The following is a 24,939-nucleotide window of genomic DNA, read 5'->3' as shown; positions in this document are numbered from 1 at the left end:
CTTCATTAGAATAAAAAATAATCTTCTTTTTGCAAAAAACACATGTGGTTTGATTATTTGTTTTTCTGAAAGCTTCAACAATATGAACAGTCTTTTTTTAATGTAATGATGTTTTAGTAGCTAACTAAGTGCCTGGTAGCAAAAAACCATTATTCTTCCCCATAAGTGAAATATTTCACAATGCATTAAATCATTCTCATAAGTGCAGTACTTTCAATTGTACTCAATTAACCCTTTTTGTTATTTTAAGAATGGTGAATTCTGTTAAAATGTCATATAAACTGCTATTCAAAGTTCATTTTATTAGTTTTCTACACATTCATGTCGCTCTTATTAAAAGTTTTTTAAAACATCATAACCCAGTTTGAACTTTTATGAAGAAAATGTGATAAATTATTTACCAGGTGTGTTAAATGCAGGGTGTTTCCAACATACCATGTGATAATTAAAAAGAGTTTTGAAATGAATAAATTGGCAGATGCTTATCTATATTAAACATAAGATTCATAATTAAATGAGTTTTGGAATTAATAAATTGGCAGATGCTTATCTATATTTAACAAAAGATTTATAATCAAATATGTGAATATAAAAATAATAAATTGCTTTGCCGAGCGCAGCTGGATACGACCGCAGAGGTCCAACCCTTATCAGTTGGGGCAAAAATGGACACAATATTCGCGCCTGATACAGGTCTGAATTTGGATTGTAATTCAATATTTGTCACATGATAGGTTTCTGACACAGAATAACTGTAGTCAAAGAACTTAGAATTGGTTATATGATTTGAATTTATATTCAATTTTTTGCTTTTGTGCAATACACTATGCTGTTGCGAATTGACCTTCCCCCCCCCCCCCCTTTTTAAAAAAATTTGAAGGATTTTTTCTTCTTGAAATCTTGAGGAGAAAAAATTGTACCTCCCTTACACTGTAATTTGTACTTAAGTAATTGTCCATTAACCAGTTCTCTCTTTTTTGCCCCTAATTCCTAGACGGTTTGAGCCATAACCCCCCAAAGCCAACCCTAACCATCCCTTTGTGGTATGGAACCTTGTGGTATAATTTCAGAGAGATCCATACACTGTTCCAAAAGTTATTGTCATGAAACTAGAAAAAATCTTATTTGGGCCCCTTTTTGGCCCATATTCCTAAACTGTTGGGACTATAACCCCCAAAATCCATCCCAACCTTCCTTCTGTGGTTATAAACCTTATGTATAAATTTCATAGATTTCTATTTACTAATACTGAAGTTATTGTCAGGAAACCAAATGTCTTCGGACGATGACGACAACGACGTGATACCAATATACGACCGCAAAATTTTTTTATCGGTTGTATAAAAAGTAGTTGTATGATTGCCAATGAAACAACTATTCACTAGAGACACATGACATAGATGACAGCAAATATTGGTCACTGCCTTCAACAATTAGCAAAAATCATACTGTAAAGTAAATAATAAAAGGCTCTACCATGACAAAATGTAATACAATTCAAACGAGACAACATGATTTATGTACAAAACAATAACGGAAAAACAATTACAATATATGATAGACAGCAACCTAAGACAACCACTGAATTACATGCTCCTGACTTAGGACAGGCGCATACACAACATGTTAGGGTTAAACATTTCTATAAGTACTTAATCCTCCCCTACTCTGGGCAATTGTATAACAGAACAACATACATAAGAATAAACTCTTAAAATCAGTTGAAAAAGACTTAGACTCATCGGATTGACACAACGCATGTCTGTTAATATAAAAACGTGAGAGACATGTAGCTCATTTGTTGTGATATAGCAATTTTTGCTCTGATATGACCAAAGGGATTCATCATCAACCATAAACATGCACTATATGGCTGCAGATTTAAAATGTCATGTAATAATGCATTTATGTCTTGCTAGATCATATGGAAAATTTTAGCACCTTTATTTCAAATACTGTAAAGTTAAAAATTATTGCGAGGTTTTTATTATTGCGAATAATGCGACTGGGTGAGTATCACAATAAGAACAACTCACATTCTAATATCTGATACATAATCTGTATGCAGATTTTTCTGAAATCAAAATAAATAATCTCGCATTTTTGGACTCTTCAATAATCGCAATAATAAATGCAAGCAATAATTTCTGGATTTAGTTATATATGGAGAAAAACATAAAAGAAATAATCTAATAATTGGACTAAAATGCTTCAAGATTCAGCCTGAAAAATCAACTTCAATCTATATATGTTCTGGGTATTTTTAAAATTTAACCAAAAAACATTATAAACTTCATTATATATTTGCTTTCAGACAGTATACCACCACTAAATTATCTAATCTTCTGTTATACACAAAATACATAAAAAGGATTAAATCAACATCAACCCTCCCCCTTTTAATCTAGAGCAGTGGAATGTAACCTAAATCATGAAATTATTTATTGTCTGGTTTTCTCCTTACTCTGATTAACAAATGAGACAATCTACGAAACCTTAGCTATATACCTTGACGAATATAATAGTATTTTATCTTTTTACTATACTAACCAGATCAGGTAATCCACGAACTGTCTCTACTTTAGAAAATATTTCACCACTTTCTTCAATTCTAAAAAACAAGATAAATCCATTTTATCATTTTCATTCATTCTAATACAGATCAAGATATCTAAAAATGAATATAAAATTTTGCGTTTTAAATTTTGGATAAAAGGATACTACCACTATGAAATTCACTGCTAAATTACTTGTAGAAGACAGGTCAAGTAATTTTATTGATGACTAAAGACCACAAATATTTTCCTATAGTTTTTTATTGTCTATAAATAGATTACATAATTCTAAGTTTATTTCTTCCAATTTTTGTTCAACCTTTTCTTAACTTTTTGCATTTCATAGTATCAAAATAAAATAAAATTAGACATTCCGGTAAACCTACTAATTTTCCAGAGTGATATATTTTTGTGACTTTCATGAGTAAAACATATCAAAAATTTAAAACTTCACCAATATGTCAAATTTCAATATTCTCTCATATAAATACATCAACAAGTAAGAAAATTATAAAAAATGTGCTCTGCCTAAGGCAGCTGGATACGACCTCAGAGGTCAAACTCTGAACAGTTGGGGCAAGTATGGACACAATATTCAAGCTTGATACAGTTCTGAATTTGGATAGTGATTAAATATTTGACACATTTGATAGATTTCTGACACAGAATAAATATGGTCAAAGAACTTTGAAATGGGACATTTCATCTACTAGTACTTAATGATCCAATATCAAAATTCTAATTCCATGGTTAGATTCAGCATATAAAAAAAAAACATGAATTCAGTTTTTGATGAAATCAAACAAATTTTAATTTTGGATCCTTTGGACCTTAATATGGACTAATTTGAAAACAGGGCCCAAAATTAAAAATCTGAATGGACAGTTAGATTCAGCATATCATAGAACCACAAGAATTCAGTTTTTGATGAAAGCAAACAAGCATTTTTGCACCTATTTAAAAATGGGGCCCCAATATCCAATAAAGTAATACACGGTAAGAACCCCCAACAATTCAAGACTTTAAATTAATCCTCATTGAAATTGGTTAAAAGATTTGTATTTATTTTCAATTGAAGATTTCTTGCTGTTATGCAATACTTTGCTGTTGCGCAATACTAAGTAAATCTGTTTACAAACTATATATAATAATTTACACATCCTGTTTGGTGTGTATCTCCTGCCATATCAGTATTTGTTGTTTCTTTATATAGATCAGAAATAATTTATGTTAGAACCAGCTTAGCCAGTATTAGAAAAGTCTTTGTTTTTGGCCCCTATTTGGCCTCTAGTTTCTTAACGAGTAAAGCCATAACCCCAAAATCCACCACAACCTTCCATGTGTGGTATGGAACCTTATGGTACAATTTTATAGAGATCCATCAACTAATACTTAAGTAATTGTCTGGAAACCAGAAAAACCTTGTCCCCCCCCTTTTTGTCCCCTTATTCCTGAACAGTTTGAGCCATAACCGCCAAAGTCAAACCAAACCTTCCCTTTGTGGTATGGTACCTTGTGGTTCAATTTCATAGAGATCCATAGACTAATACCTAAGTAATTGTACATTAACTAGAAAAAACCTTGTTTTCCCCCCTCTTTATTGCCCCTAATTCCTGAATGGTTTGGGCCATAACCCCCAAAGTCAATCCCAACCTTCCCTTTATGGTATGGAACCTTGTGGTACAATTTCAGAGAGATCCATACACTTATACACAAGTTATTGTCCGGAAACTAGAAAAATGTCTTTTTTGGCCACTTTTTGACCCCCAATTCCTAAACAGCTGGGACCATAACCCCAAATATCAATCCCAACATTCCTTTTGTGGTATTGCACCTTGTGATTAAATTTCATAGAGATCCATTTACTTATACTAAAGTTATTGTCTGGAATCCAAATGTCTTCGGACAACGACAATGAAGTGTAAGTAATATATGAACGCAAATTTTTTGCGGTCATATAAAAAATAAATATCCATGTGAAGTCTGCAAGAAAGAGCTAAACACAAAAAATATAATTTGGAAATTAAAGTAAGATTGTAGTAATCAGAGTAGAAACAAAGAATGTGTTTGTTAAAAACAGCCAGCTCAAAGAAACTCCTGTGCCATCACCTGTCATTTCCTTGAAGGAAGTTCCATAAAATGACAATATAAACTGTATATAACTCCAGCCAAAATGGCACTGATTAACAGTTTGTCAGACAGCTTATGTCAGTTGATTTTCTGAGATGTTTTAAAAAACTTACTGAGGACTAAGACATATTGGTTCAGCCTGTGTCCCTCCTGCTCCCATAAGAACAGCATACATTGCTCCATTCCTACACTGAACCAGTAGATAGGATGTAGTTCTAGTACTGTACGGTGGGTATTCTGTCATTTCTTGTGGACATATACTGGGGTCTAAAAACAACAACTTTTCTATGCAGGAATTGTCAGAAATATTGATAACTCCTCTTTGTATTCCTGAAATACATAAAAAATGTTCTGTTAGCTTTGATCATATTGCAGCTTGATTATTTATAATTGAACATTAAAGAAATACTAGGAATTCTGAATAAATTAAAATACAGATCCTATGTCCCTGCTTTCCTTATCAGAATCTGATAACATTCTGTCCCATTTTTTGTTCTGGCAATTATTACATTAACCAATCAAATGGTCGCCTACAAATTTTTGAGATTGTGAATTATTATGACAAAACCTGAGGAAACCTAAAAGGTGCTTTGCTTCCCATTCTTAATGAAATCATCAATACTCTTCCAAATGTCTTCTGCAACATTTCTTTTAACAAATTGTTTCCACTTCCTATACCCTTTAGGTTTCAACTCCCTCATGCAAAGTTGACCTTAGATGGATTTGGCTATTTTTTTAGGTCCTTTTAGGTAATATAGCTCTTCAACTATTTCGGTTCTTATACATATTTGGCTTTGAGAGTTCCTGATGAAGGTAAATCCAGAAAAGCTCTTCGGACGCATGAAATTTATAACGTGTTGTTTTCATTTTTTTCTTAACAAGCAGTGTGTCACATTCCAAAAATATCAGCCATAAAGTGTTGCAATCTTCCAGACACAGTTTTGACTTAACAAATTATCTATCCCATAATAACTTTTTTTCAATCTATCAGACCTTGCTTGAAAGTTACCCTAAATTCAAGACTTTCAACTTCTAAAACCAATAATCCCCAAAGTGGCACTAAATATCTATCCCATGAACAATGTTCCCATCTACTGTGGATTCATTTATTTTCATGGTACCAATTTTCATGGATAGAGTACAAAATTGTACTTTTGGTGGATATTTGAAATTGTGGTTTTGCCAAAGTCTAAATACAAGCTTGGAGAAAATTTGATCATCATTGAACATTTAAAATAGTGATTTACCAATATCCACAAATTTCACAAAAATTGGTATCCCACAAATAATAACGAATCAACAGTATTAAACCTATGACCATCAGAGTGACACTTACCTAAATATCTATCCCATAATACAATGTTTCCATCTACTAGACCTATAATCATCAGTGTTACACTTACCTAAATATCTATCCCATAATACAATGTTTCCATCTACTAGACCTATAATCATCAGTGTTACACTTACCTAAATATCTATCCCATAATACAATGTTTCCATCTACTAGACCTATAATCATCAGTGTTACACTTACCTAAATATCTATCCCATAATACAATGTTTCCATCTACTAGACCTATAATCATCAGTGTTACACTTACCTAAATATCTATCCCATAATACAATGTTTCCATCTACTAGACCTATAATCATCAGTGTTACACTTACCTAAATATCTATCCCATAATACAATGTTACCGTCTACTAGACCTATAATCATCAGTGTTACACTTACGTTGTACCTAAATATCTATCCCATAATACAATGTTTCCATCTACTAGACCTATAATCATCAGTGTTACACTTACCTAAATATCTATCCCATAATACAATGTTTCCATCTACTAGACCTATAATCATCAGTGTTACACTTACCTAAATATCTATCCCATAATACAATGTTTCCATCTACTAGACCTATAATCATCAGTGTTACACTTACCTAAATATCTATCCCATAATACAATGTTACCATCTACTAGACCTATAATCATCAGTGTTACACTTACATTGTACCTAAATATCTATCCCATAATACAATGTTTCCATCTACTAGACCTATAATCATCAGTGTTACACTTACCTAAATATCTATCCCATAATACAATGTTTCCATCTACTAGACCTATAATCATCAGTGTTATATTTACCTAAATATCTATCCCATAATACAATGTTTCCATCTATTAGACCTATAATCATCAGTGTTACACTTACATTGTACCTATATATCTATCCTATAATATAATGTTTCCATCTACTAGACCTATAATCATCAGTGCTACACTTACCTAAATATCTATCCCATAATACAATGTTTCCATCTACTAGACCTATTATCATAAGTGATGTCTCATCTGATACTGCTGATGATGTGATCTTTGCAGTAAAAGGCCAGACCATATCTGGTTTGGTTTCATCTGGAAAAACAAAACCCCTGATTAGGTTTATTCATTTTAACCATAAAGCATATTAGTTTTGATAAAAAAAAACAGAAAGGAGTAGGTATGATACTAGCCATATGCATTATTTGTCCCCTGAAATCTCAAAAATAATAAACTTTTAAAGCCTTTCAAAATAATGATAATTTTATTGATAGTGAACAAGTAGTTTAATCTGGAAACTTTAGTGCAGAAAATTCACTTCTGATATCCCTATGATGTCATAAACATGTCGAAATTTACATATTTGCCCTAAAATGGCCTATTCAAGCATATATACAGTTTTTGTTCAAAATATATACCACTGCAAGAATTTTATCTTAAAAGACATTAAATCTTTGTAAAATACGTTTTGTAGCGAAATATATTTTTGGGTAAAGCTCTTGCACATATCTAAATATTAATGACAAGATCTCAAAATGAGGCTATGTTGGCAGTTTTGCTGTTTTGATATCCTTTGATTTTGGTTTCATAATTTTCACAAGTTCGTAAAAAAACACCATATTCCCTTTTTTTCTTTTACTATAAATTATACATTTTTTTTTAAATTGTGACACACAAAAAATACAATGTCTACAGACCATCTCTCATAAATTCTCTTCAAAACTACAGCAACATGGTATAAAAAAAAAAATAACAAATATATTTCCGCTAATTAAAAAACAGAAATATGAAAACTGCCTTTTAAACGAACAAAATATGATCACTACCTTTTCCTGGTGTTTTGAGTAATGAATAATGCATAACATGTGTACTGTCCTTCCACCACACTGCTACAGTTGTAGGAATAGCTGAAATGTTCAATATGGCATATCAATAATAAGAGTAATGAAATGAAATCAAATCAAATTAAACCAAAACTGATTTATAGAAAACAAAATATGAATCTTTAGAAAATAAATAAGTTTTTGAATGATATGTTTAGGCAATTTTGCTCCATCTTGTATATAACCCACATTCAAATTCCATGACAACTAAATTTAAAGTTTTTATAAATTTGTTGTCATGAATTTTCATTAAATAGTTAACACTGGATAATTAACTTGCAACCACCATTATGTAAAAATATGACATAAAACAATTATTAAGCCAAAAAAGCTATGAAAACTTTCTACTTTTAAAAATCACTTACATTCTTTAGTACCGGTAAATATATTCAATGTACAGATAAAATATACAAGGATTAGAAAATATTTTCAAAATTTTTGTATGAATTGAAAAATGAATTGGATCATGAGTATTGGCTGAAGTTCAGACTTTAAGATGACCTTGCAAAAAAATTAAAAAACAGATCGTACATATATATATATATACTGTACCTACTTAAATTCGCTGGATTTTCCAGTCCAAGAGGTATCATTTTTCCAGCATTCAGGAAATGAAAATTTACATCCCTGTAAAAAATAAAAAATTCCTAACAGTTATTTTAAAATATGAAATAAAACACTGAAAAACAATATTTTTTAATTCGTTTTTTGGGGTAAAATATATTCTATATTTCATGTAAATTGAACTAGAAGTTGCATGTTTAGTCATGCTAAACATACATCAAATCTCTATTCTATCGGCAAACAAGAAGTATGTATCTGACATTCTCTAAAAAGGCATAATCTTTGCAACTCATCAATGTTAAGCTGCTGACTAAATACAAAGTCATTCTGTTTAGTAGTTATTGAGAAAAGTCAAGCAATAATAACTTATCTTCCTTTCAATTTATTTATTGAAATTTCTGTTACACAGTTTCTTATTTTGAAGAAGTGCAATCTTTAACTTTTTTAAGGGATTTAGACCATAATTGTGATAAAATAATCAACTAGAAATCATTTTAAAAGTTAAATTTTGAAGGATAAATTATTCAGCCATGTTTCTTACTTATGTTGTTATGGTTCTGACCAGAAAGAAGCTTTTTAAATTAAAAGTGTAAGCACTGAATCAAGGGAAACACGGCTTGATTTCTGTTATGTAAATGTACCATTATTTCATCAGAGTTTAACAGAGATCATTTTTGTTTAAATTGCTCTAAATCTAAATGGAATTGATCATTAGAAAGAAAATAATATAATTGATGATAAGTTTCTGACATACTTGGCTTTATATTTGTTAAAAAGTTGTATTATTCATAAACTTACTGTATATTATCAACAGTATCATCTTTTGATGCATATTCAAGTAGATTTTCATGTAAATGGTCAAATACTTCTTTTCTTAATTCAATCTGAGTGGTTGATAAAACATGATTTTGTCCTGTTCCAATTACCTCCCCTGTGTCGACCTTCTGACAGGTAGAATAGACTGATGAGGCCAAATTACCTGGAATTACAAGAAACATAGAGTACAAAGCTTTATTTTACATTCTACTAAACATTCCTGTAACATTGATTCTTGGTTGATGGAACTTCTTTGACATGAGTTTCTGTTTGACCCCAAAGGTTGACTGGGCTATAGAAATATGCTCACTTGGATTTACTGACAGACACAAAGACAGGAAAACATGATGCTCCCTTCTATCTTGGAGAAGTTAAAAGTATCTGTACTAGGTCTATTAGTTCATGCTTAAAAGGATAATTCTCATATTGAACACTGATTTTTTTACTTTCAAAATACCGGTAGTATATGCAAATAATTTTTTTTTTTAATTATTATTCAAACTATATGAATACACGCAAATATGTACAAATATAAATACATGTGAAGATAACAAATCTTTTATCTCAATAATCAATTGAATGAATGTTTCATACTTTGGACTTTAAATACATTATAAATAAAATCAAGTATTTTTTAGGTCCAACAAAAATATCATTGGTTAAAAAAACACCACATTGATTTTGTTTAACCTTCAGACCTGACATCTGACAATTAATGAAAAAAATATAACAGTAAACATAAATATGAAAGTTATATTTCCTTCACAAATAATTGAATATACATTTATTCCAAGCATTCATAATAATAGTGATATTAAGTCCTGCATTTCACAAAAGATCATATGATTCACAACAAATAGAAATTTGTAGATTTAATTAGTAATTTTTGATTGATTGTACGTCTTCTGACCTTTGTAAAACACAGGTAAGGATTTATATTACTGGACTAAAGGGAGTCATTCTAATGGCAAGCTTTTTGTTCTATGAAGTGTTATATATATATGATGGGATGATGTAAAAATTGGAGGGGTTAAATTTGGAACTAATTGTAATAACACAGCTAACATCCTATATTCTTGAGGTTGAAAAAAAAACCAAATCATTATTTCTAAGGTAACATCAGAATATAAATAACTGTAACATATTTGGCAAGTTTTGTAAGTAATTAATTTCACTACTGCAATCTGTTATCTGACTATGCTTAAGCTTTGCTGGAAACACAATTTGTGACATTACATTCTTAAATATATATAGTTTTCCACTGACATAATTGGAGATAGAGATATTTCTGTTTGCACCCAAATTGCACAAAAAGCAAATTTAACTGATTAGACTAACTGCTAGATTTTAGAAAAATTACGTTTTCTGAACAATCTAGTTAGAATCTTTTATCAAATCGGCTTGTACCACATGCTTAAATTTTGCTTGTCAAATAAGATATTCAAATAGTTTGCTTTCCAAAATGGCAGCCAAGGGAAATAACTCTAACTTAAATTGTGAATCAATAAACATGTACATGCAATATATTTTCTATATTTGAAAACAGAACTGTTGTTAGTTGTGTGTTCATATTAGCATAAACATGAACAATATGTAAAAGCTCTGAAATTAAATAAGAATCCGGTGACTAAATAAAGGAAAGAATATGTATATACATTATAATATATATGTGTTACTACAACTGATTATTTGCACCAATAAATACATTGAAAAATATATCATTTTAGATTATTTAATGCTAGTAAAAAGAATTAAATTCAAATTTTCATGAGATCCCCTTCAATTTGATTTTTACCAAACACTATACAAAATGATCAATCCCAATGAACAGTATCTTTTTGCTGTCTTCCCAAACATTTTTCTCTGCCAGATAATTTAATTTTTTCAGCTCAAAAGTTAAAAAGGCCAAAATATATTATTTTCTTTCAAATACACAGGTTTAATTGGGTCAAGTAGAATCTTTTATCCATTGTTACTTGGCTCTTTACTGACAGGAGACCAGTATTTACAGATCCAAACCACATTATTGGAAATTACCACTGTTAATTCAGAGTAACATTGCACATCAGTTGTAGTAAAAAGGAAGAAACTATAGACAACCTTTTTCATATCTCATAAACATGATTCCAGATATTATGTTTTTTACAGGTACCTCAAAAGTTCTTTAGTGGAAAAAAGGGCATGTTGACCCTGACCTTCTGTTCGATGTAAAAAGTAATGGTATACTTTCACTTTAATCTTTTCTCCAGAAAAATTTATCTGGTGTCAATTCTAATCTGATTTCTAAAGATTTAATATTTGAAACCATTATTATTGGAATATCCTTTTATTAGATTTTAAAAACAGGGGAAACAAAATATTATTTTTTAGTCAAAATACCACTAAAATTTATATTTTACTGAAATTCTTAAAAAAATTTTAGTCACAAAATTCTTTCGATTACCAGAACTATTATTCAAAATTTAATGTGGTAACTAAAAATAATTTTGCCTGTTAAGGCAAAAACTAAGGCAAAAACTGAATAAAAATCAATAAGAAATGTCTTATGAAAATCAAAACAATTGTTACAGCTTGTGAATTTTTGTGTTTTCAATTTAATTATTAAATAATTTAAATTATAAACTTTCATTTTATTTAAAGTTTATGAAAAATTGTCTGCATTTTCCTGTTTATATATCAATAACATGGGCTAGGAACCAGTTAGGTCTGTTCCATTTATACATACATTGTACCCAGGGTAGGCACTTTCAAAATGGGGTAACCATTTATTGAAGCAATTTTAGAATTACTCTTACACTTATGCACAAGAAAAACTTTTTTTATTGGGTCCCATGTATGTTTTATGGAACAGCCCTTACTTTAAACTGATGAGTAAATCTTAGATCTGGAAATAAAACTGAGAATATGATAAAGGCCTATAAAGATTAAATATGGGAACCTGTTAATTCTTCGTTTACCTCTTGATTCCAAAGCTGTGAATTAAATATTTTTAATCATTTACATATTCAGAACATAATCACAATTAAAACAGAATGTCAATCCATGGCTATCACTTAAAGTGTTTTGTATACTGACAAAATGACAATGTGTTCAACAGACTGACAAACAAAAGTGATGGATAGAAAATAAAGGATCTTTTAGAAGTCAGAAGATTTCTAGTTGTATCAATTATATGATTCAAATCGAAAATTTCTATAGGATCAAATGAACAAAATTTTCAGAAATTTGTGTTTAATTAACTTTGATGTTTATAACTGAATACATAATCAACATTGTGTTGGTTTATCAAAATCTGTATTACAAATGGAAGCAATTCTTATATGTGTACAAAAAAATTAAAGTTACTGAAGGGAGACAATCTAAAAATTAAAAGATGCCACAGCCTAGAATCCTGGCTCATATCTAGACAATATTGTTCTTCTAATTTTCAATGATAATATATGTTTCAAATAATTATTCCTTATTGAAGGAATCTTTTAAATCTTGGCTATTATATTCATTTAAAATATATGTACAATCAAGAATTATTAATGTTAATCTTTCTCACCTGAAACTTGTGGTGGTGGTTTCAGTTTAAACACTAATGAAGGCTGTGAAAACTTGACCCCTGCAGTGTCTTCATTACTCTGAAAGTACAGCAGAAGAATCTATATTAAAAACAATGCAAAATCAGAATTACTGGCTTAAGCATAGTACATGGAATTGTACGGTGTAGTTTTTATCATGTCAGTGGCTCTTTCACTGATTGCTATATTTGGAAAAAGTTTAGGTTTCTATTGTTGCTAAGTTTGTTTTTTTTTTTTTTGGGGGGGGGGGTTCATTTAGGGATATGAAGTTGATATCAGAGATAAATGCTAGGTATGTTTTGTCCATTAAGGAATTTTGAGGTTAATGTCAGGTATTGTCAATAAGTTTGTTTTTTTATGTCGGAATATGAGGTTGATGTCAAAGACTGTGGCCAAGTATTTCTTGTATTTCAGCAATATGAAAGTTAATGTTGTATATTGTTACTAAGTATTTTTTGTCTAACTAGGAATATGAACTTATTGTCAGGTATTGTCATTATTATTTATTACAATACATCTTGTTTTGACACATGGTAGTTATAGAGTTTATACCATGAATTCTTCATCAAATATTGCAAATATAAAAACATATTAGTCATATAAATTTTTAAGTCATCCTTTTGTTACCTGTTGTATAATTAAATTTCAATACCAAGTAATTACTATTGTTACTCCTTCAATATGTAGTTTGCAAATGTTATTTTATGCTTCATCTAGCAAACAAGCAAGCTAAACTACTCTAAAATGGGAATTTTTCACTAAGGGATAACAAATAATCAGGATAATGTCCCTTTGTGTAAATTTGGTTTTTAAGAAAAATCAGAATGAGGAGCAAGAAAAATGTGAAAAAAATAACCTAGCAAACAGGTTTTGTCTTAGAAATAGGGAAATTTAATCAGGACATGGTGCTCAAACAAGTATCATTAATAATTCATATTTTATTCAGCACTGCACAATAACACAATAGAATCAATGCAGCAGTCTAAGGGTTAATACCATCATATATTTTTTTTTAAATCAGGATCATTCTATTTAACTAAACCTACCATACAGAAAGGCAATCAAAAATTAAGCTATACACAAGTGAATCTGATAGCCTTTATGCTAAAGTCAAAAATTTTCTACCTCGCACTAAACAGGGGACATTGGTCTTGAAATGTTTGCCACTGGTTGTTAAGCAAACAATCAACAAGGAATAATTCTCAGTTTAAAATGTATGATTTATATGAAACAATGTCTATCTAAGTGTGCACATGAAACAATTCACACCAAAAAATCCAAACAAGCAAACAAACTAGGGTGTACCCATACATTTCATGATGGTTTGTCTGAAAAATAAATTTACTACTTTAACCTGCCAATACACCTTATCGCTATTTGTCCGCCATTACTGGACATCACACAAGTTCCCGTAAAATGTTGACGTCATAATAGAAAATATCTGACGCCACAATGGAAAAGTGATTGTTGTATGACGTCAAAAGTTCGAGCGGGACTGATTCTCGGGTCAAGCGGGATTAGCGATAAGGTGTATGGTAAGAATATGTGCAAGTATAAAATGATTTAAAACTGGCTTATAAATGCCTTGAATTTGAAAAATTAACATAAAATTAAGTCGACTTCTGAAAAATATTCATGTTAAATATTAAAATCAACATGCTTTTTCTGATTTCAGTTTTTGTTATTTTCTTTTTTAATCTTCCACTATCACTATTTTATAACAATTATATTTTATATGCCAGTTTTGATTCTAGTGAAAATATGACCAAAGGCTTGTATTGGTTCACCAGCTATGCAAATTATTAAACTGTCATCAATAAAACAGTTTAATGAAAAGATTGTTTCCAGCTAGAACTTTCTGTGAGAAACAAATCCATACTGAAGAGTATCACAAAAGACAATTCAAACTATGTTAATATCTCCACAATAAACGTATTTACACTTTTGGTATTTAGCTGAATTTTGTCTCCAAATGACCTTAGATTTGCTCTGAATAACTTTCTGACGTCAAGCAACACTCACTTTTTTATTATGTCGTCAAATTTTTTAAATTATGATGTCAAATTTTACAGGAACTTGTGTGATTTTAAGTAATGGTGGACAAATTTGCATACAAGTGTAAATACGTCTATTGTGCTTTGGACACTACTGTTGAAACAAACTTTAAATCTCTGCTAGACAAATCAATGCTATGATTTTTTTTCTCATTTTTGTTCAATTTATCAAAAATAAATTATTTCTATACAACTGAATTGGAACAAACAATAACATAGACATTTAGATGCAAAGTGATGACATTAGCTCAACAGGACCTAAAAATGCCTGTCCATGTGAGCTAGAAATGAATCCATTATCCAATGACATGTCTTACAGAACTCCATGATGCAGAATGTGATCTTCTAGCATGATAAATGTATCTCTGAAACTTTAAAATGAGTGAAATGATCAATGATATGAAATGTGAATACTGTGTTTGGACTTTTGTGAGTTTTGTCTTTATTTTAACATATTCAAAGTCCTTAAATTTTAGTGAATCAATGTTGATATTGAAACTTAAAAGTCACTATTTACGAGTGAATACCTACATTTTACAGGGACAATTTTATCAAATAAAATCAAAACCATTATAAAGCAACAACAAATGATAGGTGTTGTCATTTTACAAAAATAAAATTATTTCAATGTAGGTATATTTATTTCTTTACTTATAAATACAAATGCGTACAAAGTGGTAGCATCTATATTCATGTCAAATCATGAAAAACAAGTATAGACAAAAAGGACAGACACAGTATTAGGTAATTACTATAATATGCATAAATGATACTGTAATCGACCGAATAAACACCTCTAGTACTTGAAGAATTACTGAGAAATTACATTTATTTGGACTTTCCGTCAAAGAGACATTTTTGGAATAAAAAAATTTTTACATGGAATCATTCTACACAGACATTAAAAAATAAGTGTGGGTTTGTTTGTCAATGTTGGTTGAATGGCAATCAATGGTCAAATGAGTTAGGGTATCTAACTTTCAATTAAATTGGAAAGTGGTTGTTTATAGCAGTCAGGGATAATTATTAAGTCAAATACAGAGTATGATGAAAGTGATAAAAATGCATGAAATGAAATGTATGACAATAACACTCAGATGAAATGTTCAAAAGATGTGATTGTGTCAATGAAAGTACATGAATCAAATTAATATGAATATGAGAGGAAAAAATAACAAATATATATAGAAAAGAAGCATAAAAAAATACCTAACTGCAAGGTAATTTCAAAAAGGGGAAGTACATAAAAACTGACAAAAATCAAAAGTGAGACTGTATCAACCAATGGAACAAATGGAAATTAATTTGATACAGGTATTTTTCGAAGAAAATGGCGAAACGTTACACATATCCAACAATGCCTGAAATCACAAAAAATGTTTGTAACTGCTTAGCAACAGGGGAAAAAAAGATTTTCAATCCTGATCTGTAGAAGGTACAGATACATTTTGTATTTTCTGTAAAAGAATAAAATAATCTTCAATTTGATAAGATATTCATTTTGTAACATTCTAAACTGTTGTCTATCTTGTATTTCAAAGACATCAGAATTGCTTTCATACAGATTGCAAAGAGGATATAAAAAAAATAGTGATATAGACAGTATTCAGTAATTAAAATATGATAATTTAAATATCAAAGTTTGTTCATTATAAGATATAAAAAATAAGGAGATGTATGATGGCCAATGAGACAGCTATCCACCAAAGTTCAATTGAAGTGGATTTAAGCAATTATAGGCAACTGTATTTACTGTACGGCCTTCAACAAAGAGAAAAAACATACTGTATAGTCGGCTATAAAAGGCCCCAACATGAAAAATATGAAACAATTCAAGCCTGATACCAGGAAAATGTAATTCAAATGTACTAATAATATAATAATATTGCATAAGTTTATGTATAAGTAAATTGGCTGAATGTAGGATAAACAAAGAATGTGTCCATAGTACATGGATGCCCCACTCGCACTATCATTTTCTATGTTCAGTGGACCGTGAAATTGGGGTTAAAACTCTAATTTGGCATTAAAATTAGAAAGATCATATCATAGGAAACATGTGTACTAAGTTTCAAGTTGATTGGACTTCAACTTCATCAAAAACTACCTTGACCAAAAACTTTAACCTGAAGCGGGACAGACAGACGACCAGACGGACAAACAGACGCACAGACCAAAAAAATAATGCCCCTAGGTGGGGCATAAAAATGATTAGCAATATCAAATATATATGTACCAGTACTGATGCATATTTCATTCATAAAATTATACTTCATAACCATGTGTATTAGAGACTAATGATGAAAGTTTATATAAATAAACATTTATGTTGACCATAGTCAGTAAACAGAAGTACAACTCCATTCAAAGCTTTCATCATACACAAAAATAAGCTACATTCAGATGACCAAAAGCTTAGCAAACATGCACTTAATGAAGAGTTTTAAAAATCAGCTTTATTAGAAAAAAATTAAAACAGAGACTTTTTGTCACCTTCTTTTCAATTTAAACATAAATCAAACATTTAACATTTCATGCACATATCATAACATTTCATGCACATATCATAAGATTTTATGCACATATCATAAGATTTCATGCACATATCATAAGATTTCATGCACATATCATAAGATTGTATGCACATATCATAAGATTTTATGCACATATCATAAGATTTTATGCAAATATTGGTAGAACAAGTTTCATATGTAGCTTTGTGTTTATACTTTGAAAAAAAGTCCAAAAAATTGCAATCAAAGGAATACAGTGCATTTTTGACATTTACCATCAATCTGTAACCGAAAATATCTGTAGATTTCTAACTCATGTACATATAAAGCTATTCGAATTCAAATTAAAATATTCTAAATAGTTCACTGGCTATAAAACTTTCAAGACACTAGCAAAATTTACAAATTACCAATTACCACTTTAAAAAAAGTTTTTGTGCACATCACACAATGGCACTATGTAAAACAATATAGATATATACATATCAATTCTAGAATCAAGACTGTGAATCCCCATATACTGTGGATTCATTTATTTTCGTGGGTACCAATTTTCGTGGATTGATGGAAACCTGCATTTTCGTGGATATTTGATTTTGTGGTTTTGCCAAAGTCTGCATACAGCCATATAGAAAATTTGCAGTGCGTTGAACATTTAAATTCGTGGTTAACCTGTACCAACGAAATCCACGAAAATTGGTATCCAACGAATAACAAGAAATGATTGTAACAGGATGCTGTTACGAAGTCTCCCAAACGAAGCTCCCATAATTCGTAATTCCCAAGGTCGCCTGACATTGAGCAAAGTCCAGTTAAATTGGTTTGGTCCAGTAAAGTTATATGCATTAGTGATGCCTGGGGACTAACCCTGTATATCATTCAAATCATCTTGGCATGACAAACCAGAATATATATGGTTTAGGGGTGGGGATCTCGACCATTTACAAGATATTAGAACTTTCTCAAATGACAGGGGGTCGGGATGACCCCTGGGGACTAACCCTGTATATCATTCAAACCATCTTAGCATGACAAACCAGAATATATATGGTTTAGGGGTGGGGATCTCGACCATTTACAAGATATTAGAACTTTCTCAAATGGCAGGGGGTCGGGATGACCCCTGGGGACTAACCCTGTATATCATTCAAACCATCTTAGCATGACAAACAAGAATATATATGGTTTAGGGGTGGGGATCTTGACCACTTAAAAAATATTAGAACTTTCTTAAATGGCATGGGGTGGGGGTGACCCCTGGGGACTAACCCTGTATTTCATTTCATGTGCTTTATCATGACAAACCAGAATATATATGGTTTAGGGGTGGGGATCTCGACCATTTACAAGATATTAGAACTTTCTCAAATGGCAGGGGGTCGGAATGACCCCTGGGGACTAACCCTGTATATCATTCAAACCATCTTAGCATGACAAACCAGAATATATATGGTTTAGGGGTGGGGATCTCGACCATTTACAAGATATTAGAACTTTCTCAAATGACAGGGGGTCGGGATGACCCCTGGGGACTAACCCTGTATATCATTCAAACCATCTTAGCATGACAAACCAGAATATATATGGTTTAGGGGTGGGGATCTTGACCACTTACAAGGTATTAGAACTTTCTTAAATGGCATGGGGTGGGGGTGACCCCTGGGGACTAACCCTGTATTTCATTTCATGTGCTTTATCATGACAAACCAGAATATATATGGTTTAGGGGTGGGGATCTTGACCATTTACAAGATATTAGAACTTTCTCAAATGGCAGGGGGTCGGAATGACCCCTGGGGACTAACCCTGTATATCATTCAAACCATCTTAGCATGACAAACCAGAATATATATGGTTTAGGGGTGGGGATCTTGACCATTTACAAGATATTAGAACTTTCTCAAATGGCAGGGGGTCGGGATGACCCCTGGGGACTAACCCTGTATATCATTCAAACCATCTTAGCATGACAAACCAGAATATATATGGTTTAGGGTGGGGATCTCGACCATTTACAAGATATTAGAACTTTCTCAAATGGCAGGGGGTCCGGATGACCCCTGGGGACTAACCCTGTATATCATTCAAACCATCTTAGCATGACAAACCAGAATATATATGGTTTAGGGGTGGGGATCTTGACCACTTACAAGGTATTAGAACTTTCTTAAATGGCATGGGGTGGGGGTGACCCCTGGGGACTAACCCTGTATTTCATTTCATGTGCTTTATCATGACAAACCAGAATATATATGGTTTAGGGGTGGGGATCTTGACCATTTACAAGATATTAGAACTTTCTCAAATGGCAGGGGGTCTGAATGACCCCTGGGGACTAACCCTGTATATCATTCAAACCATCTTAGCATGACAAACCAGAATATATATGGTTTAGGGGTTGGGATCTTGACCATTTACAAGATATTAGAACTTTCTCAAATGGCAGGGGGTCGGGATGACCCCTGGGGACTAACCCTGTATATCATTCAAACCATCTTAGCATGACAAACCAGAATATATATGGTTTAGGGGTGGGGATCTCGACCATTTACAAGATATTAGAACTTTCTCAAATGGCAGGGGGTCGGGATGACCCCTGGGGACTAACCCTGTATATCATTCAAACCATCTTAGCATGACAAACCAGAATATATATGGTTTAGGGGTGGGGATCTTGACCACTTACAAGGTATTAGAACTTTCTTAAATGGCAGGGGGTGGGGGTGACCCCTGGGGACTAACCCTGTATTTCATTTAATGGGTTTTATCATTTAGAACATTTTCAATTAAAAAGATTGTGTCTATCACAAACGGTTTTCAATTTATAATCATTTGAAAATTTTTAAAAATAAAATCCCATAGGGTTCTATAGTAAAACCCTCTTTTGTTTTTGCCCCTCAAAGTACCCCTTTATAAACCCCATTACACAAACAAAACCCTGATTGCACCACTAGACATGTTAGTCTAACATATTGTGAAACCCTAAGTTAATCTGACAAGCGGTTTTAGAGAACGGGTGCGGACAAGTTCAAATTTAAAAGCGGCGGAAGAGGAAGAGGAAGAGGAAGAAGAATAATAATAATAATAAGAACTGAGCAAAAACAATAAGTCTTCCCAAACTTCGTTTGGGAGACTTAATAATGAATCCACAGTAGCATGTATACTGCTATTAACCACCACATAATAGATCCAGTAGCTCCAGCAACAGAAATTCAAAGCTTGGATACAGTTCAGTCAACTGAATCCTTGCCCTGTAATTCTACAGGTGCTATGAACTGGTTTCTGGTTATCATCAATATCCTATGCACAGGGTAAACACAGTGATGAAAAGTGCAACCTAATTCAAAACATCACACCAATCTTACTCTTTTAAAACTCTTTGTGGGTAGATTAGGAAAACTTTGTGACAACTAAAAACAAAATGAAAAGCAAATGTTAAAAGCACAAAAAAAATTGCTTATGGAGAAAGGATCACTGCATGGTGCTGAAGTGCATTTTTTTGTAAAATGGAGTTTTTTCCCAATAACTACTAAATTCAGATTGACCCCTCGATATATTGCTGATATATCTACTGACAAAGGATCATCTAAAATTAAAACTATAACACATTTGAGAAAATCAAATTTTCAATTCAAAATAAGTAATGTAAAAGAGGTATAAAAATCAAGGAATTTTAGAACAAAGGTGATAAAAGTGTTCAAAAATACTCTCTCACTGAAAAATGTCTAATTTAGTTGTAAAGTAAAGGCAACAGTAGTATACCACTGTTCGAAATTCATAAATCGATTGAGAAAAAAACAAATCCGGGTTACAAACTAAAACTAAAGATCACATATAAAACTGAAACAAATATTGTAAAACATGAAATATAGGTCATTGTGACATAACTTTTGTGTTATGGGAGACTGAAAAAGCATGTTAGTTGCATGGCCATACCATATGTTAAACAAAAGCAGATTATTGCATATCTGAGAATAGAATATGAGCTGCTTCGGATAGATATCGACCTTATGCAAGTGCACATATACATGTACATTTATTAGACTTTGATTGATTTTTTTAACCTTCAAATACGAAATAAAAGATTAATTTTAGTCTGTTTTGTAGGGTTCTTATATCAACTTAATTTTCAAACAGTTACAGACTTTGTATAGAGTATTTTCCACCTAAAATAAGTTAACAGATGTATTGATATTCATTTGCAATTGGTCGATTTCTATCCAACACAGCTCATATATTGGTGTAAAATTTTCATATACAAAATGACATACAGATGATTATCCATTTTTTTTTTTTTGGGGGGGGGGGGGGGGGGGGGGTATATTGATAGGGTCAAAATTTTCAACATGAAAAAAAACTTAACTCTAAAGTTCATAGTCATTTCTGAATGTTCGCAAATCAATTTTGATAATGTATATAATAAGAGAAGAAAATGAAATAAAAATAAAAAGTAATCCAACAAAATAATTTTTCAACTGGATGAGATAAAGGTTTATTGAAGGCTCTCATTTAAAACATTTTTTTTTTTTTTGTTAAAAACAGCAATAGAGATAATTTTGAAACAATAAGCATTGCTTTTGTTTCTTATCAATATGTATGTACCTGTGATTGTTGAATCTGTGATTGGCTTTCACTTTTCTCTCCATCAGTACCCTCAGCAGGTTCAGCTGTTTCTGTGCTCTCTTCTTCCTTAACTTCTTTCATTTCCTGCTAAATGTTCAAAGATTATCATATTTGGTTTTCATTTTTATAACATTTATGTTATTACATGTTTAAAGGGGCACTCCACTAAAAAGCTGAACCTATTAAATTACTGACCTCAAACGTGGTGCATGTACTGACTTTGTGTCATGGATGGATACCCCATATCCTTTGTTTTTCTATCAAAATAATTCACAGCTATAAGTAATTTTCATGAGGCCAATTTATTAGCCATCTAAATGTCCACACATTTCTCAGTTTGTATAGAAGGATCAAAGATGAAGTAACAAATGCTCACAATGCATTAAAAAAATGTTGTAGTAACATGGGTCATAGGACACATAAAATAAGTTCACTGGTACACATTTAAGGGCATACGAGACAGTTACAGGGGAGGTAATGACGTTGCTAACGTAAAATGTTATTTTCGCAACGTCAAACTGTGACATATTGGGAAAAGATGCATTTTTCGACTGATTTTTATCATTCAAACTGATTTAATTTGAAAACGAGTTCATGGACCCCTCTTTTTTGAAATGACATTAGGTTTGATTACGTATGAAGATTATTTGTACCAATTTTTATGATAAAGTCACTGATGAAATTCTTTTAAATTAGATAAATATACAGCAAAAAATGCCGTTATTTTTCTAAAATCATGAAACTTTGATAAAAATTAATTATTTCCAAAGAATTGTTATACAAATTTAGAGCATACTTATCTAAAGAAGATTTTCCAAAAGTTTTTACAAAATTCCGCTTGTGTTTATCTTTTGAAACAAAAAAGTTAAGTATGTCTATCCAAAGGATAGAAATGTCCAAAAAACCGAAATTTTGGTTTAATGTCTAAAATTTCGACCCCATTTATCTCTTAAAGTAGCACATGAAGGTATATTTTTTATTACATATTTGAATTGACTAGGTAAAAAATAGCTTGTATTCCAATTTTTCGTAAAAAATTCACCGTGGGATCAAAACTGTATCGTATGTCCTTAATGTCAAAACAATGCTGTTTGTATAATTTGTGTTGAAAGACATTATAGTTTTGTAATGAACTGATAAGAAACATGTATATTTAATTAAGAGCACTATATGTAAACTTAAAAGAGTATCATTTGGAAACAGGAAGAATTTCGACATCATTTTCCAGAAGATTTTTTCAAATTTGTTGATTCAGCAATAAAAAAACATCATGCACAATCAGAGGAGTTCTCCTTTTTGCGAAATAAAAACCTTTGGTTCTTCTTTCTTCTGTAATTTTGCTTTGATATTATCTAGTTCTGTAACCCAGTTTTCTCTTGGTAGCTTGTGTATCTCCAACCAAATGTCTCTTGATTCAGGATCTGTAAAATGTAAATTATAAACTGAAATCCCTCATGTCTTTCATTAACAAAGAAACAAATAACATCTTTGACAGTGTTTTCTCTACTTGAAAATTAAGGATGTACTTAGGTGAAATTAAAAAAATCTAGAATTTAAAATTGATACTATAAGTCAGAAGAGCATTAGTTAAGGAACAAAATAAGCTAAAAATATTGATAGGTTATGGAGCTCCTTTTCGAGATATTTAATTTTTTAAAAATGGTGAAAAAAGGCTGACTCTGTCTTTTACCTTATATTTGCATTGGTATTATTTGGGTCTCAAATCGAAAGAAAAGAAATCTAGAAATAAATGGTATTTCTCTATTTGTTGGCAGATGAAGATGTAACACTATTTCAAACAGAATTAATCCTTGAACTTTTTAGCACAGTAAATGTCAATAAGAAAGCAACTCAACCATACAAAACCCCCATAAAAACACCAAGAGGTCAATGTACGAGTTTTAACACTAGACAGGTGCCTGTACCATATGTCATGTCTGAATTTGCCCCGAGTATAAACAAATTGTGAATAAAAAACAGAGTCACAAGATTTTTGGTGAAAGTTGCAACAGTTTTGTTTATATGTTTCAAGGTAAACCTTATTCATATGAATAATTAATCAATCTTTTTATCTAAATTTTGTGACCTTGCTTTTGCAAGTATCTCTCTGTTTATAAGGACTTGTTTGTGTGAGTCACTTGCAAATTGTGCGTCTATTTTGTATGAACTAGTCAATTGTGCATCTCATTTTTCTCTTTTCTTTGATTTCAATAGTCAGGATTTTACAAATACTTACAATCACCACCTGACTATGGTTTTTGTCTCTTGTCTTGGCTTTTATGAACCATTTATTGCACATTCAGTATTCCATAACCATTTTTATCAGGATACTTTTACAATGAATAACTTACTTTCAAAAACAACACCCAAATAATCTCCTTCCTTTGAAGCTTTACATTTGTTGATGATCATTTTATCTGTTCCTTCCTAAAAAAATAGACAATATATATATATATATATATATATATAAGAAAATTTATTCAATCAAAAGAATCATTTCCAACAGAACGGCTTACAACTATTTGCAATTCATCTACAAAAGCTACAAACCATACCAAAGGTATATAACTTTAAAAGTTGTTTTCTTTGCTTAAGTTTTGCAAGGTTACTTTTTTTCAAATTTTGAGGGTATATGAATAAATTAGTAGACAATGCAAAAACAAATGTATTGTTTAGTACTGAAAATTATTCTTTGATGAAACAGCTTGATTATGATAACTTCATCTATGATTTTCCTTAACAATCTTGATTTCAATACTGGGGATTTGGATGTGCATTTTTTGTTATGATGGTTTCAATAGAATATTATGGGAGCAATTTTTGTTGTTTGAAGACAAAATTGTACACCAAAAAGATAAGTGTTTTTGAAGCATTATATAAAGGAGATGAAGTATTTCCAATAAAAA

At 31.1% G+C, this 24,939-nt stretch overlaps 1 protein-coding gene across 6 annotated transcripts in view; it reads right to left on the bottom strand.

Annotated features, from left to right (window-relative positions):
• Positions 1-24,939, bottom strand: part of LOC127733069 (WD repeat-containing protein 93-like) — a 43,685-nt gene that overhangs the window by 12,958 nt on the left and 5,788 nt on the right. For 4 of the 6 annotated variants that reach the window (XM_052242342.1, XM_052242339.1, XM_052242344.1 and 1 more), the window contains 11 exons: positions 24,385-24,460; positions 23,345-23,454; positions 22,013-22,120; positions 12,825-12,903; positions 12,235-12,249; positions 9,260-9,440; positions 8,454-8,524; positions 7,841-7,921; positions 6,981-7,109; positions 4,799-5,015; positions 2,551-2,611 (listed from right to left, as the gene is read on the bottom strand). In XM_052242342.1, coding sequence (XP_052098302.1) covers positions 2,551-2,611; positions 4,799-5,015; positions 6,981-7,109; positions 7,841-7,921; positions 8,454-8,524; positions 9,260-9,440; positions 12,235-12,249; positions 12,825-12,903; positions 22,013-22,120; positions 23,345-23,454; positions 24,385-24,460 — 1,128 coding nt within the window. The remainder of the gene's footprint in view (positions 1-2,550; positions 2,612-4,798; positions 5,016-6,980; positions 7,110-7,840; positions 7,922-8,453; positions 8,525-9,259; positions 9,441-12,234; positions 12,250-12,824; positions 12,904-22,012; positions 22,121-23,344; positions 23,455-24,384; positions 24,461-24,939) is intronic. The other 2 variants (XM_052242340.1, XM_052242341.1) reach the window with 2 other exon arrangements.

The sequence above is a fragment of the Mytilus californianus genome, unplaced genomic scaffold, assembly GCF_021869535.1.
Source record: "Mytilus californianus isolate M0D057914Y unplaced genomic scaffold, xbMytCali1.0.p SCAF_3, whole genome shotgun sequence".
NCBI lineage: Eukaryota > Metazoa > Mollusca > Bivalvia > Mytilida > Mytilidae > Mytilus > Mytilus californianus.
The sequence above is the reverse complement of the archived record's forward strand: the minus strand, read 5'-3'. Positions and strand labels throughout refer to the sequence as shown.